Here is a 13,445-nt window from a genome sequence, read left to right on the forward strand (position 1 = left end):
ATTTTAGAGATTCCTAAAATGAAATGAAAACTAACATGCTCTGCTCTTCTATTAACAAAATCTGTAAAGTTATTTTAACAAAAAACAAAATTTCAGTGAAAACTACATTACAATTCTAGTGGACTGTTGATAACTGTCTAATCAAGGGCTTATCTCATCATGTGGGATTCAGAAATGAGGCTTCAAGTGGTAGAGTTTTTGTGTAAAGGTTTGATTGAAATGTAGAATCTTTCCCACCCAGACTTCTTCCTTCTCATGTTCTTCTCCTTGCAATTATCCGATGTTAGGAAAGTCATACCCTGGTATCATCACTTGTTGATTTCATTCTCTCCTACCTTTTATAACCTTCCTACATCTTTTATAGTTTTGCTATCTTTTGCGTTGAAAGTAAAACTGGCCCTAAAGGAAACTGATTTTTTTTACTCTGCTGTGTGAATGTCTGCACTGTTCTCTTCACATACTTCAAGCCCCATTTGCACTTTGCAGGAACTGCAAACAGAGCAGTACTGCAAAAATTAAAACAATGGACAAATGTGACTTGACATTGGACAGTAATGCACCAGCATGAATATTGTTTCAAATGCATGAAAGTAACTCCACGCAGCTTTAATTACATATTTTCTTTTTTTTTAAATAAATCAGTGAACTGGGGGTTAAGACTTGTAATTAGCACCAATGTGATTACAAACAGCCAGTAATGCTGTCCTGCAACATGATCCTGGTTTCATCTATCCATCTCAATTAAAAAGAAATATTCTGGTCAGATTCCCTATTATTTGTTACATTACCATGACGTGCACATTTTTCTGTGCTCATCTAGAACTTTCTTTTATTGTTGCAAGTATATTTTCATTTGAAAAGGTATGATTTTCTATCAGAAGATGGTCATGTTAACTTTATTTTGACCATTTCACTGAAGCTATCACAAAACAAAATCTACAAGGCTTCATCCAAATATGTATATAAAAGATTATTGGGTTGCATTAACAAGATATTTTGCTTAGTATTTAAAAGTGAAGGTGAGGCCCTAGCCCTTTATCTTACTCAGTGTCCTGGTGGTAGAGCTGCCTTCATATGTTGGGTTGTAGAGGGTAAAACTAAACCACTGTTTCAGTTCTTGGTGGTTATTCAATAAATCTTGAAGGAAAGTGCACAGCTGCAGACATCAGTTGAAGAACAGGAGTGGGGTGGTTGGAAAGTATGTATAAAGTAATTCTGGTTTGAAAACAATATTTATTAAACGTAAAACACAGAACATTGGGGAATATTTCAAATTAAAAGTTTTTGTCGAGTTGATATGGAGAAACTCGTTCCCTTGGCAGGAAGTTTCATAACCAAGATGATACAGTTTTTTAAAAGTTGGCAAAAAAAATGCAGGAGATGAGACTTCTTTTCCCTCGACAATGATCTGTCTGAAAGGTTGTGGAAACACTTTCTTTTTAAAAATTCCTTCAAAGGATGTAGGCAAATGCCTAGGATACCAACATTTATTAATTTGTTGCCCATGCTTAATTGCCTTTCAACTGTTTTCTAAAACTGTTGCAAACTGTGGGTGCAAGTTCATACACAAATGCTATTGGGAAGGGAGTGCTCAGATTTTCACCCAACAACATTGAAGGAAGTGCAATATATTCCAAGCCAGGCAAATGCAGGTCTTGGAGTGGATCCTGCAGGTGATGGTATTCCCATGCAACAGCTACCCTCTTCCTTGTAGATGGTAGAAATAATGTGTTTGGAAGGTGCAATTGAAGGGCCCGTAGTGAATTTCTGCAGTACATCATGCATACTGCTTTGATGATGCAGGGCGTAAATGACTAAGTAGGTGGCTTTGTCCTGGATTGTGTCAAGTTTCTTTGGTGTTGTTGGAGCTGCATTCATTCAGGCAAGTGGAGAATATGTGCCTTGTTGAACTTGGACAAATATTAGGACAACAGGAGGTGAGTTTCTCCTCGCTCCTGTATGGCTCCCGTTGTCACAGTATTGATATAGCTGGTCCAGTTTAGTTTCTGGTCAACGGTAACTTTAAAGATGTTGATAGTGAAAGTTTCAGTGATAGGAATGCCTTGAAAGTCGAGCGAAGGTGGTTTGATTCTGTATTGTTGGATATGGTCAATATCCAATACTTACGTTGTATAAACGTTATATGCCACTTAGGCTCAAAGTTGTCCAGGTGTTGCTTGACATTGGCACAGACTTTTGCAGTGTTTGAGGAATTGTGAAAGGCATTGAATATTGTGCAGTAGTCAGAGAAAATCCCCATTTCTGACAGTGTAGTAAATGGAAGATCAATTGATGAAGCAGCCGAAGGTGGTTCGGCATAGGACTTTTTTCCTGAGCAACTCCCACAACAATATACTGGAGTGTAGATCATTGATCTATGTTCAGCTTCCTTGTATTAGATATGACTCCAACCACTAGAGAGTTTCTTCTTGGGTTCTTTGGTGCCACAGTTGGTCAGTTGTTGTCAAGATGAGGCAGTCAGTCACACTCGCCTCTCCTGTTGTGTTGAGCTCTTTTATACTTGTTTGGACCAAGGCTATAAATGAGGTTAGGAGCCAAACTTTTAAACAGATATCGGATATGTAATTTAAAAAGAAAAATATTGAATGACCGGGAGACAGGGTTTAAAAATACATTATTTGTTTTATCAAAAGATTGGAGATGAAGGAATAAATCATTTCCATGTAAACTCTATGGTTCTATGTGGCTTCAAAAGAATCAAAACATAGGGTTAGACTTTTTGAAAACAAATCATAACATGACTAAATGTCGCATTCCGTTGGAATGGGGGAAAACGCGGTTCTGAGACTAGTGTTTTAAACTTTAATCAGATAATTATATGACCAAAATGAACCGAGAAGATTGAGGGATAAGCAAATAACTCTTGAGCCTAACTCAACTCCTGCTTCTAATTGGTATGTTCATAAGTAAATCCTGTTTATATCGAGAACTGATAACATTTGTGAAATTAATACATTTTTTGCTTTTATTTCTTCATGATATATGTATACATAAACCACAGAGCTACCCACCACACTCTTCAACGGACATCAATGCCAGTCTCCCACCGATGTCCAGTTTCCACCGCAGTGGCACAAATCACTATGGCGCTGCGTCCTGCACACCGCCTGCTGCCAATGGAACAGACAATATCATGGGTAAGTTATGGAACTTTACTGAGCATTAAGTACTAGCTTATTGTGTTTTTGGAGAAAAAAGTAACTTTGCTTAACGTATCATATGTTGCATTTAAGTACTTAATGGTCCTAGGGAGAGTTGCTGAACAAAGAGACCTTGGAGTGCAGGTTCGTAGCTCCTTGAAAGTGGAGTCACAGGTAGATAGGATAGTGAAGAAGGCATTTGGTATGCTTTCCTTTATTGGTCAGAGCATTGACTATAGGAGTTGGGAGGTCATGTTGCAGCTGTAGAGGACATTGGTTAGGACCATGCAATTCTGGTCTCCTTCCTATCAGAAAGATGTTGTTAAACTTGAAAGGGTTCAGAAAAGATTTACAAGGATATTGTCAGGGTCGGAGGATTTGAGCTATAGGGAGAGGCTGAATAAGCTGGGGCTGAGGGGTGACTTTATAGAGGTTTATAAAATCATTAGATTAGATTACTTACAGTGTGGAAACAGGCCCTTCGGCTCAACAAGTTCACACCGCCCCGCCGAAGCGCAACCCACCCATACCCCTACATTTACCCCTTACCTAACACTACGGGCGATTTAGCATGGCCAATTCACCTGACCTGCACATCTTTGGACTGTGGGAGGAAACCGGAGCACCCGGAGGAAACCCACGCAGACACTGGGAGAATGTGCAAACTCCACACAGTCAGTCGCCTGAGGCGGGAATTGAACCCGGGTCTCTGGCGCTGTGAGGCGGCAGTGCTAACCACTGTGCCATCGTGCCACCCATGAGGGGCTTAGATAGGATAAATAGACAAAGTCTTTTCCCTGGGGTGGAGGAGTCCAGAACTAGAAGGCATAGGTTTAGGGTGAGAGGGGGAATTTAAAAAAGAGACCTAAGGGGCAACTTTTTCACGCAGTGGGTGGTATGTGTATGGAATGAGCTGCCAGAGGATGTGGTGCAGGCTAGTACAATTGCAACATTTAAAAGGCATCTGGATGGGTATATGAATGGGAAGGGTTTGGACGGGTATGGGCCAGGTGCTGGCAGGTGGGGCTAGATTGGATTGGGATATCTGGTCGGCATGGATGTGTTGGACCGAAGGGTCTGTTTCTGTGCTGTACATCCCTATGACTCTATGGCTCTATGAACTTCTCACTGCTACTGTTTTGGTGCTGTTGTTTTCTGGCAGCAAAGAGGTTATTGAATCAGTTGATCGTAGCCAAACAATTTATTTTATTAGAACAAAATGATATGAACCATTAAAGAAATCAGAGTCAACCAACATGACTTTAGCATACTAGTCATTTTTCATGCGTACATAAGAATTAAGAGCAGGAGTAAGGGGAGGTGGTGCTTTAACTGTAATGTCAGTGGATTTGTCATAGAGTCCCCAGCCTAATAGGAACAAGAGTAGACCATTCAGCCTGTAAAGTATACCCATTTATTCTTCACTGATCAAACACATCGATGCCCTGTTCCCATACACTATCCCCATAATCCGTGACACCACTGATATCTATCAATCGCTATCTTAAACATTGTCAAAAAAAATACGCCTACACGTCATTCAGTGGTAGAGAAGTTCAGATGTCCTTGGGAGATGGGCTTGAATCCCACCATGGTAGATGGTGAAATGAATTCAATGAAAGGCTGGAATGAAAACTTAACCTAATAGTAACCATGTAACTGCTGTTGAATGTTGTAAAAACCCATCTGTTTACTAATGTCCTTTAGGGAAGGAAATCTGTGGTTCTTAACTGATCTAGTCTGGTCTACGTTTGACTCCACACACACAGCAATGTGGTTGCCTCTTAATTGCGCACTGGACAATTAGAAAACGGGCAGTAAAAGCTGGCCTACACAGTGACGCATATGCCGTGAGCAAATATTTTGTACAAAACAAAACCCTCTTAAGCCTACTTCACCATTGAATAAGGTCCGGGCTCAAATCTGCGTTCTGGCCTACCCCAATAACTTTCCAACCTTAACACAGTTATCATTGTTACTAAAGGTAATTATGTTTGAAACCGAACAAATGAAATGCATGCTTGGAGGGAAAGAGGGAAAACTGTACAATTATTACATGTTACTTCCAATATCCAAGATATTGCCTTTTGCTAAAACAATACTTCACCATTTGTTGTCTATCTTTAGGACCTCATCAGTTCTTAACCCCTCTAAGATTGAATTTCTAGCACTTCTATTGTGTTGTAGAGAATGTGGCTTTTCATCTTCATTATGTCTGGAGCTCATTTTATATAATATTTATAAAACTCTGTAACATTTTTATCAATTAGCTGGTTATGAGCAGTGAGCAGAATTAAACTAGCCAGTTTATATAAAACTCAACATAGACTTGGTGCAATAACTAGGTTTTTTTCTATGTTATGGCCAGGAGAGAAAGGGGAATTGGCCCCATTTCTTTTTAGCGCACAATTATTGCTTCAATCAGAATGTAATTAACTAAATCAAAATAAAGGAGCCAAAGTTTCAAGGTTTCCTTGAGTGAAAGATATTTTTTTACCCACTACCCCAAAAATTAATAAAAATATGACATCAAGTTCTCGCACAAACTTACAGGTCACAAGCTTAAAAACAAACTGGGAGGGACGGTTGGTTTTAAAAAGAAGAACAAATACAATTAAATTCTTAAGTTTTTTTGAATCTTTGAATTGTAAGTGTGACCTAAATTCCAGTTTTTTAAGCTCTTCTCTTGTTTGTTTAGCTATGAGGAGGTTTGTTAGATAGCTTTGCATACTTAATGAATGGTTGTTTTCCAAAATCGCTTTACCACAAACATTTAAGAGTTGAGAGAGACTTCACGGTCCTTGTTACCAAATGATTTTTTTTTGGGTTTTTTTGCTCTTTTAAAGCAACTTTGAAATACGACTCAGTGTGTATTCTGGTCTATAATTCCAGTGTCTTTCTGAGCTGGCTAATCCACAGATGACTTTCATCCCAATGTGTCCAGAAAGGTGTCCATCCACTAAGAGATACAGATCAGAGTTTTGCTGTATTTTATAACAATGTCAATTCTAGGTCAGACTGATCCTTGTTTCCTGAGCTCGGTTTAATCCGTTCAGGTGATCACAGCAGCTGCTTTGGGTCCGTATTTGTTTTTTATTAATTTTGTCATCTTAGCTAATGAAGATCTCAGGACTAAAATCAGATGAAAGTTGAATATCAATATTACCATTATTTTGGTTATATCACCAACATAATGGTAATGCTTACTATTATCATAACATAGCATTCAATAATTCTAATTATTATGATAAAAGTTATAAAAATATGCTTTACAAGCAACTGTTATAGCTGGTATGAAAATCAGAAATAGGTTTGTAAAGTGTCTTGGTACCTATAGTCTGCTAAAATTCCTACCATGTACAGTCCAAAACAAATAACTTTTTCTCTGAAAATTTCAGTTGGACTATCAGTCATGAAAACCAAAACATTCCAGAAGATCTTAAAAATAAAATGTTCAAGCAATTAGTGTTAACCACACCCAAAAGACCTCAGACTTGAGTAATGTCTGAATGTAAAGTTGGGTTTGTGTGAAACTCTGAGTCAGCCAGATGATCATTAAAAGGGCACTGTTTTCATGAAATGTCTTTGGAAAGCTTTTCCCTTTCCTTACCTTTAAAAACTCAACAAGTGATGACAATTACATTTTTTAAAAAATCATTATCCCATCACTTTGGTAGTGCCATTCAGTGACTGAAAGAAATTATTTTGCCAAACAGCCTGGATCAGTTCGATGACAAGCGAATCTTTGAATTTTATATTAGAATAAGATCTTTCAACCATTTGTCTTAACGCTGAATAAATTCAAGCCTAATCCAACTGCTCTACACTCTCTTCTGAACCTTTCTCCTGCTTAAAATATTTATTCAATTTTTCTGTTAAAAGGTGTAATGCTCTAATTCTTTCTGTCACACAACATTCAAGCTTTGCATGAAAAGGACATTGCTAATGGTCTCTGCTTGCTCTCTAAATCTATTGATTAGAGAGCAATTGGTTTAAATTGTTGTTCACTTATCACCAGGGGCTATCTTGTATGAAAAGTTTGGACAGATTGGACCTATATGCGTTGGAATCTTTTATGAGACAGTTACAGTTGATATAAGGATGTTTTGTCTTGTAATACAGACTTGTTTTTAAAATAAGTGTTCTTCCATATAAGGTGGAAATGAGGAGAAATCTTTTCACTGGGGTTTGCGAGTCTTTTCCTTTCCCCAGAATGATTGAATATTTTTTAGGCACACATAGGTAGGTTTTGACCAACAAGGGAGTCAAAAGTTGGAGTGGCCAGGAAAATATGTTGCAGCCACAATCAGATAAACTGGGATCTTATTAAATGATAGAGTAAGCTTTGGGGGCTAAATACCATTGTCTGCTCTGAGCTCTTATGTTACCATTCTTCAGTCAAAGGAATGAAAAATCTTTTCCTATTACACCAGATCTGTATTAGCCCACTGTTCATCAGCGGAAGAGTAACAATTGTTATTGTTACGGCTTCTCATTCCTGATATTATTCTGATGCATCTGTATTGAACATCCTTGTTCAATTGTCCTCTCCATAAGCGGAAGCAAAAATGGGCAGACAAAACTCTTAACTGTTGTGTAATCAATGCTTTGCACTTTTGTTTCATATCGGTTGCAGAGTCATACAGTCATAGAGCATGGAAACAGACCCTTCAGTCCAACTCATCCATGCTAACCTGTTCAAGTACCATTTACAAGATTTGGCCTATATCCCTCTGAACCCTTCCTATTCATGTCCCCATCCAGATGCTTTTTAAATGTTGTAATTGTACCTGCCTCCTCCATTTCCTCTGGCAGCTCGTTCCATACACGCACCACCATACATGTGTGGAAAAGGTTGCCCCTCAGGTCCTTTTTAAATCTGTCCCCTTTCACATTAAACCTATGTCCTCCAGTTTTGCACTCTCCTACCCTGGGGAAAAGACCTTGGCAATTCACTCTATCTGTGCCCCTCATGACCTTATAAACCTTTTATGAGGTAACCCCTCAGCCTCCAACACTCTCCGGGATAAAGCACCAGCCCAAAAGAATGTAGGAAGTTAGTAAGAACTCTGCTGACATATCGATGAGCAAAAGTTTCAAAGGCGTGGTGCCAACTCATACAGGCTTTTAGCAACTTGAGTTGATGCTTAATTTTCATTATTAGCAGATCCTTCTTGCTTGAGCAGAGAAGGGGAAGCTAGATTTGCTTTGTTATCCCTGAACAAGGTTAGGAACAATTCAGCAACAAATTCTGCGCATAATTATCACCCATTGTTCCCAAGTGTATGCCCATGATATTCCTGTGCTGACAATAAAAAAAAGTTAATTTTACAGGGCTCCATGCTTGATATGCAATATTATTAAAACTGATTGCAATAGCAGTGATAGGACGCAACAATTTGCAAGTGAAATTGTCTCTGAAATTGAACTTTGAAAGTTTCCCACTACGTGCAAATGTTACCAGCTTTGCTTCACATCAGGTGCTATTGTAATCCATTGGGTATAAAGCATTCCTCCAAAAAATGATTTCACAACAATGAACAGAAATGTAGATTGGCGACATTGCTGTTGATTGCCCCCATGCAATTTGAATATTAAGATCAGGTCCCCAATGATAGAAACTATGTGCTATAATTCACTCCTGTGCATCATCTTTAAGCAAGTTATATGCAAATATTTTATGTATTTATATGTGCGCATATTGATACATTTTAGAAGCATTTCATGTAGTTGTTTTATATTTATGTTTCTATTGTTGCCTTAATGACTTCACTTAATAACTAGATCACACTTTCTCCAGACTTCGAGAATCCTAGAGTTTAAAGCATAGAAACTGTCTTCATGAACCACCATGTTTTAATCTTTCTCTTTTGCTAGACTCCAGTGCTCATTAATAGCCCTCCTCTTCAAGAATCTGATTCTTGATTTTTTAAAAATACTTATCATGATTTTGAGCAAGAGATTTGCTCTGACCAAGCTTAACTAGTTGCCACATGAAAATAGACACAACAAAAACAGTCTCTTTGTGTTTTTGAATCAGAAATGTAACCTTCAATAAGGGCTTGCTGCTATTCAGATTTTTGTTTTCTGAACTAAGCATGCTGGGACCTATCCTCATTCTGTCTTTACATCACTGAAAGATAACTTAAATAGAAGGCAACAGCTGTTTTTAGGCTGTCTAAGCACCAGTATTTTCTGACATGTAAGATGGTATCCAATCAGTAATTTAATCAGTAAAGAACAAGGGCATTCACAACTTGCTTGGAATTCCAGTTAGGACTTAAAATGTAGAAATGTGAAAGGGTCAGTGTTTGCCGCTTCTCTCTCCACCTAATAGTCCATCTGTGTTGAATAAAACTGATAATCTTACAATTCAACATTAGTGATGTCATCTGGCGGTTTTCCACAGCCTTATGACATGGGTTTTTCTCCTCGTTAAGTAAAATGTTATGCTGGAATGTTTCTGCAGGTTGTGACCTAATTTGATTTTTTTTGCTTCTAGTAACCAGAGCAGCAGCGCCAACTGGCAGCTCACAGACTGGCGATGCACTGGGTAAAGCACTTGCATCAGTAAGTAGAGGGATTGTTGTTCACTCACTTAGCATCTTTTTTGTGTGAAAAGGGGCAAGGCTGTGAATGGTGAAAATTTGATTTAGCTGTGTGTGTATGTGCATAGTTTATGGAGTACCTCAAAGTACTTGAGTCAACCTTGGCTATGCTTAAACATGATTACTTACGGGCACAACCAATTTAATCCAAACTTCTTGGATGTCTGGATAGCATTTGGATTTTATTTTTTAATGCCATAATTTGTTCTTAAGATCGCTGCACAGGCCACCTGGCACAATACCTGAGATTGCTACACTTAGCTGGAATTCTCTGCACCAGCATCCAAAGAGACCTAACCTGGGAAGATGTGTTTTGTCCAGTTGGACTTTAAACCAGTTTGGGGCTTTCCCGCTTGAAGTTTTCTTTAGTAAGGCAGTGTTTATTTGTTAAGTCTAAGAAGGAGAAGCAAAAAAAAACTTTTATCTCTGAGTTTTAGGAAAATATGATGAAAAGTTTACAAAGTATGTTACTATCAAAATAAATGTCTTTGAGGGGACAGAAAGCATGATTGTGAAACTTAGAACCTAATACATTTGTTGTTGTGTCAATAAATTGCTCCACTGTGCAGTGAGACATAGATTATACCCAGTGACTTCCTGTCTGCTAATTTCCCCAGTCTTAGCTGTGTCCCTCTGGAGAGGTGATGACCTAGAAACTCATGTTGTTGTGACCGTTTTGCAAGCATCCAATTACTTAGCCTCAAATTTGATGAGCAGTATTTATGTGCTCATTCTGTGCTGTAAGTGTAGCATTTATTGTATTGGCACTAATTGGCAAAAATTGCGCAGGACCCCTGCCAGAAACAGGCATTCAAACCGCTGAATATCCGTCTATTAGATTAAGTATATGTTTAATGCATCCAAATCAAATTATGATTTTTTGAGGAAAATAGGCAGTACACTAGAGTCTGACCATTCCATCACATGGAATGTTCACAGTGATCTAACATTTATGCATGGGCCCACTTAGATCAAGTATGTGTAACATGGATATGAGAAGAAGGAAGGACTACAGCGTTGATGAATGCTATCACCCTTTTCACGTATTAAAGCTCTGCATGAATTAGAAGATTGTGCTGATTGGAGATCTGCATGAATTGCTCCAAACACAGAATTTCCACCATTTGCCCTTAATTCCGCTCCTTCTCCTGTACTCACTTACCAACGTACAGTATTTAAGAGTCGAAGAGAAGGGCACTGGAAAAGCACAGCAGGTGAGGCAGCATCTGAGGAGCAGGAGAGTCGCTGCTTTGGGCATAAGCCCTTCTTCAGGAATGTGGGACGGGCGAAAGGTGCCTGAGAAATAAATAGAAGGCTGGGGCTGGATTTCCGATGAAATGTTAACTCTCCAGCATCTGTAGTTCTCACTTTCTTACAGTATTTAGGTTCCAACTCTCCATGTGATAAGTGTACGTATATAAAATAATGTGCACAAAGTCCTCCCTGAACAAGTATATTGAGAGAGAAACAGGAATTGTAGAAACCCAGCAGCTGTGGGAAGAAAGCAGAATTAATATTTCAAGTTCGTTGACTGTTTATCAGCGTCACCAGACTCAAAATGTTAACTCTGCTTTCTTCCCATAGATGCTCCCAGACCTGCTGAGTTTCTTCAACAATTTCTGTTTCTCTCTCAATACACTTTTCAGCAATTTCTTTGTGACCCATTTGAAATCCACTTTTCAGAGTTTGTACCCTCAGCTGTATTGGGTTGGAAAACAACTGGTCTCTTTCACACTTTTGGAATTTTATTGCAAGCCAACTGTAAATTTGAATGAAATACAAAATGCTCAACTGCGGAATAAAGGGGCTGATAATTTGTAAAGTGTTAAAAGACAAATAATTAACTATAGTGCAAATAGAATGGGCAGCACAATGTATAATTGAACTGTGATGATTACACTTAGTGTCCTACTAATATGAAAATATTTCTGCTTGTGTTTTAGATCTACTCACCAGACCACACTAACAACAGCTTCCCTTCAACTCCATCAACGCCTGTTGGATCTCCGCCAACCCTCACAGGTAAAATAATCCACCAGTCTTTCAGGCAAATTGAATATCCATGTATGTGTGTGTGTTTGACCTTTTTCTTTCCCTCTTGTGTCTTGACCTTAAGCGCCATGCATTTAACCCTAATCTGTATTTTTAGCAGGTACCTCTGTGTGGTCTAGAAATGGAGGCCAGGGTCCATCTTCTCCCAATTACGAAGGCCCACTTCACTCTTTGGTAGGTCTGAGGAAAAACTTATGCAGCAATATGCTATCAAAATAGAACTCATTTATTCCATTTACACACTTAATCTGGCAGTGCCTTTGAAGCTTTTTTCCTGTTGCTTCATTGGCGGTCGATAGATCTATGTCTTTTTCTTTCTTATGTATGTGAATCACATCAAGGCTTTAGGAGATTTCTGCACTTATAAACCTTCAGATGAAGCAAAGTTGTAACATTTTTGAATGTTTAGCTGCCTGGGAACAATTGAGCTAAGTGGGTGCATTCATATTTGGAGTAATGAGGCATTTTCCTCCTTCAAAATTTATACTTGTTGTTGAAAATTAGACTAACGTGAAAAGTTCAAAGATTTGAAAGTATATAACTGTTAAGGAGATTCTGAGATGAGTGGGTAGGACATTCTTCCTTTTCCACTAGCAATTACATTCTAAGAGAGTGTGGGAATTTCACTTATGCTCTACTTTTATGATATCATTTGTAGCAGTGAAAATTGTGGTGTCCCAGGCATTCCGAGGCATCCTTTATAATCTTATGCCCAGTATATTATGGAACTCATTGTAGGCATTTTTAAGGATACACTTGCTGAGCAGGCATTACAGCAAAGGTTCCGTAGATTGGTTCCTAGGATGCAGGGACGACTGGCCATCCAGACAGGAAAAAGTAACAGTTGAAAGTGTGGTGCTGGAAAAGCACAGCAGGATGAAAGGCTTTTGCCCGACACGTTGACTCTCCTGCTGTTCGGATGCTTTCTGACCTGCTGTGCTTTTCCAGCACCACACTCTCCATTCAAATCTCCAGCATCTGCAGTCCTCACTTCCACCTAGTTAAAAGTCACACATGAGTCCAATTATTCATATTGGAGTCAATCGAAGAAAGCATTGGTCATTGGGAAACCAGTTAAGAAGTAACAGAAAAATGTTTGGTGTTTGTAGATTTGTGGACACCATCCTGTATCACACTAATTTTCCTCCCAGTTATGAGGTTGGAACTGAGGTTTCTTGATAGGGCAGAGCATAGAGGCATTTGCCCTAATCTGATCAGCGACATACCTGCTAGGAATGCTTGCTGTTGACACTGAAGGATATATTTTCAAACCATCAGTTGGTCAGGTTATCAGCATCCTTAATAAAGATGATTCCTATAGAGCACCCAATTTTGCCTGTTGTATTAAAATTAAGCACTAAAACACAAAGCAATGAAGCTTTCGGAACAACTAGACGCAGGCAAAAAAAAGGATTTTTTTTAAAAGGCCCTCAAATCAAGAGTTTGATTACAGCAATATTATTGATCTTTTCTGAACACTTGCATCCACAGCCAATGACAAATTTCCCTTTTATGTGGGATGCTTTTTGATAAAGTTTTCTGCATGCACTAATTCAGTTTTTTTTAAATTAACATTGTAAATATAGATATTGATAACAAGATATACGTTTATGGTCCTTTCCTA

At 38.6% G+C, this 13,445-nt stretch overlaps 1 protein-coding gene across 14 annotated transcripts in view; it reads left to right on the forward strand.

Annotated features, from left to right (window-relative positions):
* LOC140479798 (transcription factor 4-like) overlaps positions 1–13,445 on the forward strand; it is a 607,832-nt gene that overhangs the window by 539,559 nt on the left and 54,828 nt on the right. For 12 of the 14 annotated variants that reach the window (XM_072574019.1, XM_072573999.1, XM_072574047.1 and 9 more), the window contains 4 exons: positions 3,023–3,158; positions 9,664–9,731; positions 11,713–11,791; positions 11,919–11,995. In XM_072574019.1, the coding sequence (XP_072430120.1) occupies positions 3,023–3,158; positions 9,664–9,731; positions 11,713–11,791; positions 11,919–11,995 (360 nt within the window). The remainder of the gene's footprint in view (positions 1–3,022; positions 3,159–9,663; positions 9,732–11,712; positions 11,792–11,918; positions 11,996–13,445) is intronic. The other 2 variants (XM_072573978.1, XM_072574103.1) reach the window with 1 other exon arrangement.

Source organism: Chiloscyllium punctatum, chromosome 1 (genome assembly GCF_047496795.1).
Source record: "Chiloscyllium punctatum isolate Juve2018m chromosome 1, sChiPun1.3, whole genome shotgun sequence".
Lineage (NCBI taxonomy): Eukaryota > Metazoa > Chordata > Chondrichthyes > Orectolobiformes > Hemiscylliidae > Chiloscyllium > Chiloscyllium punctatum.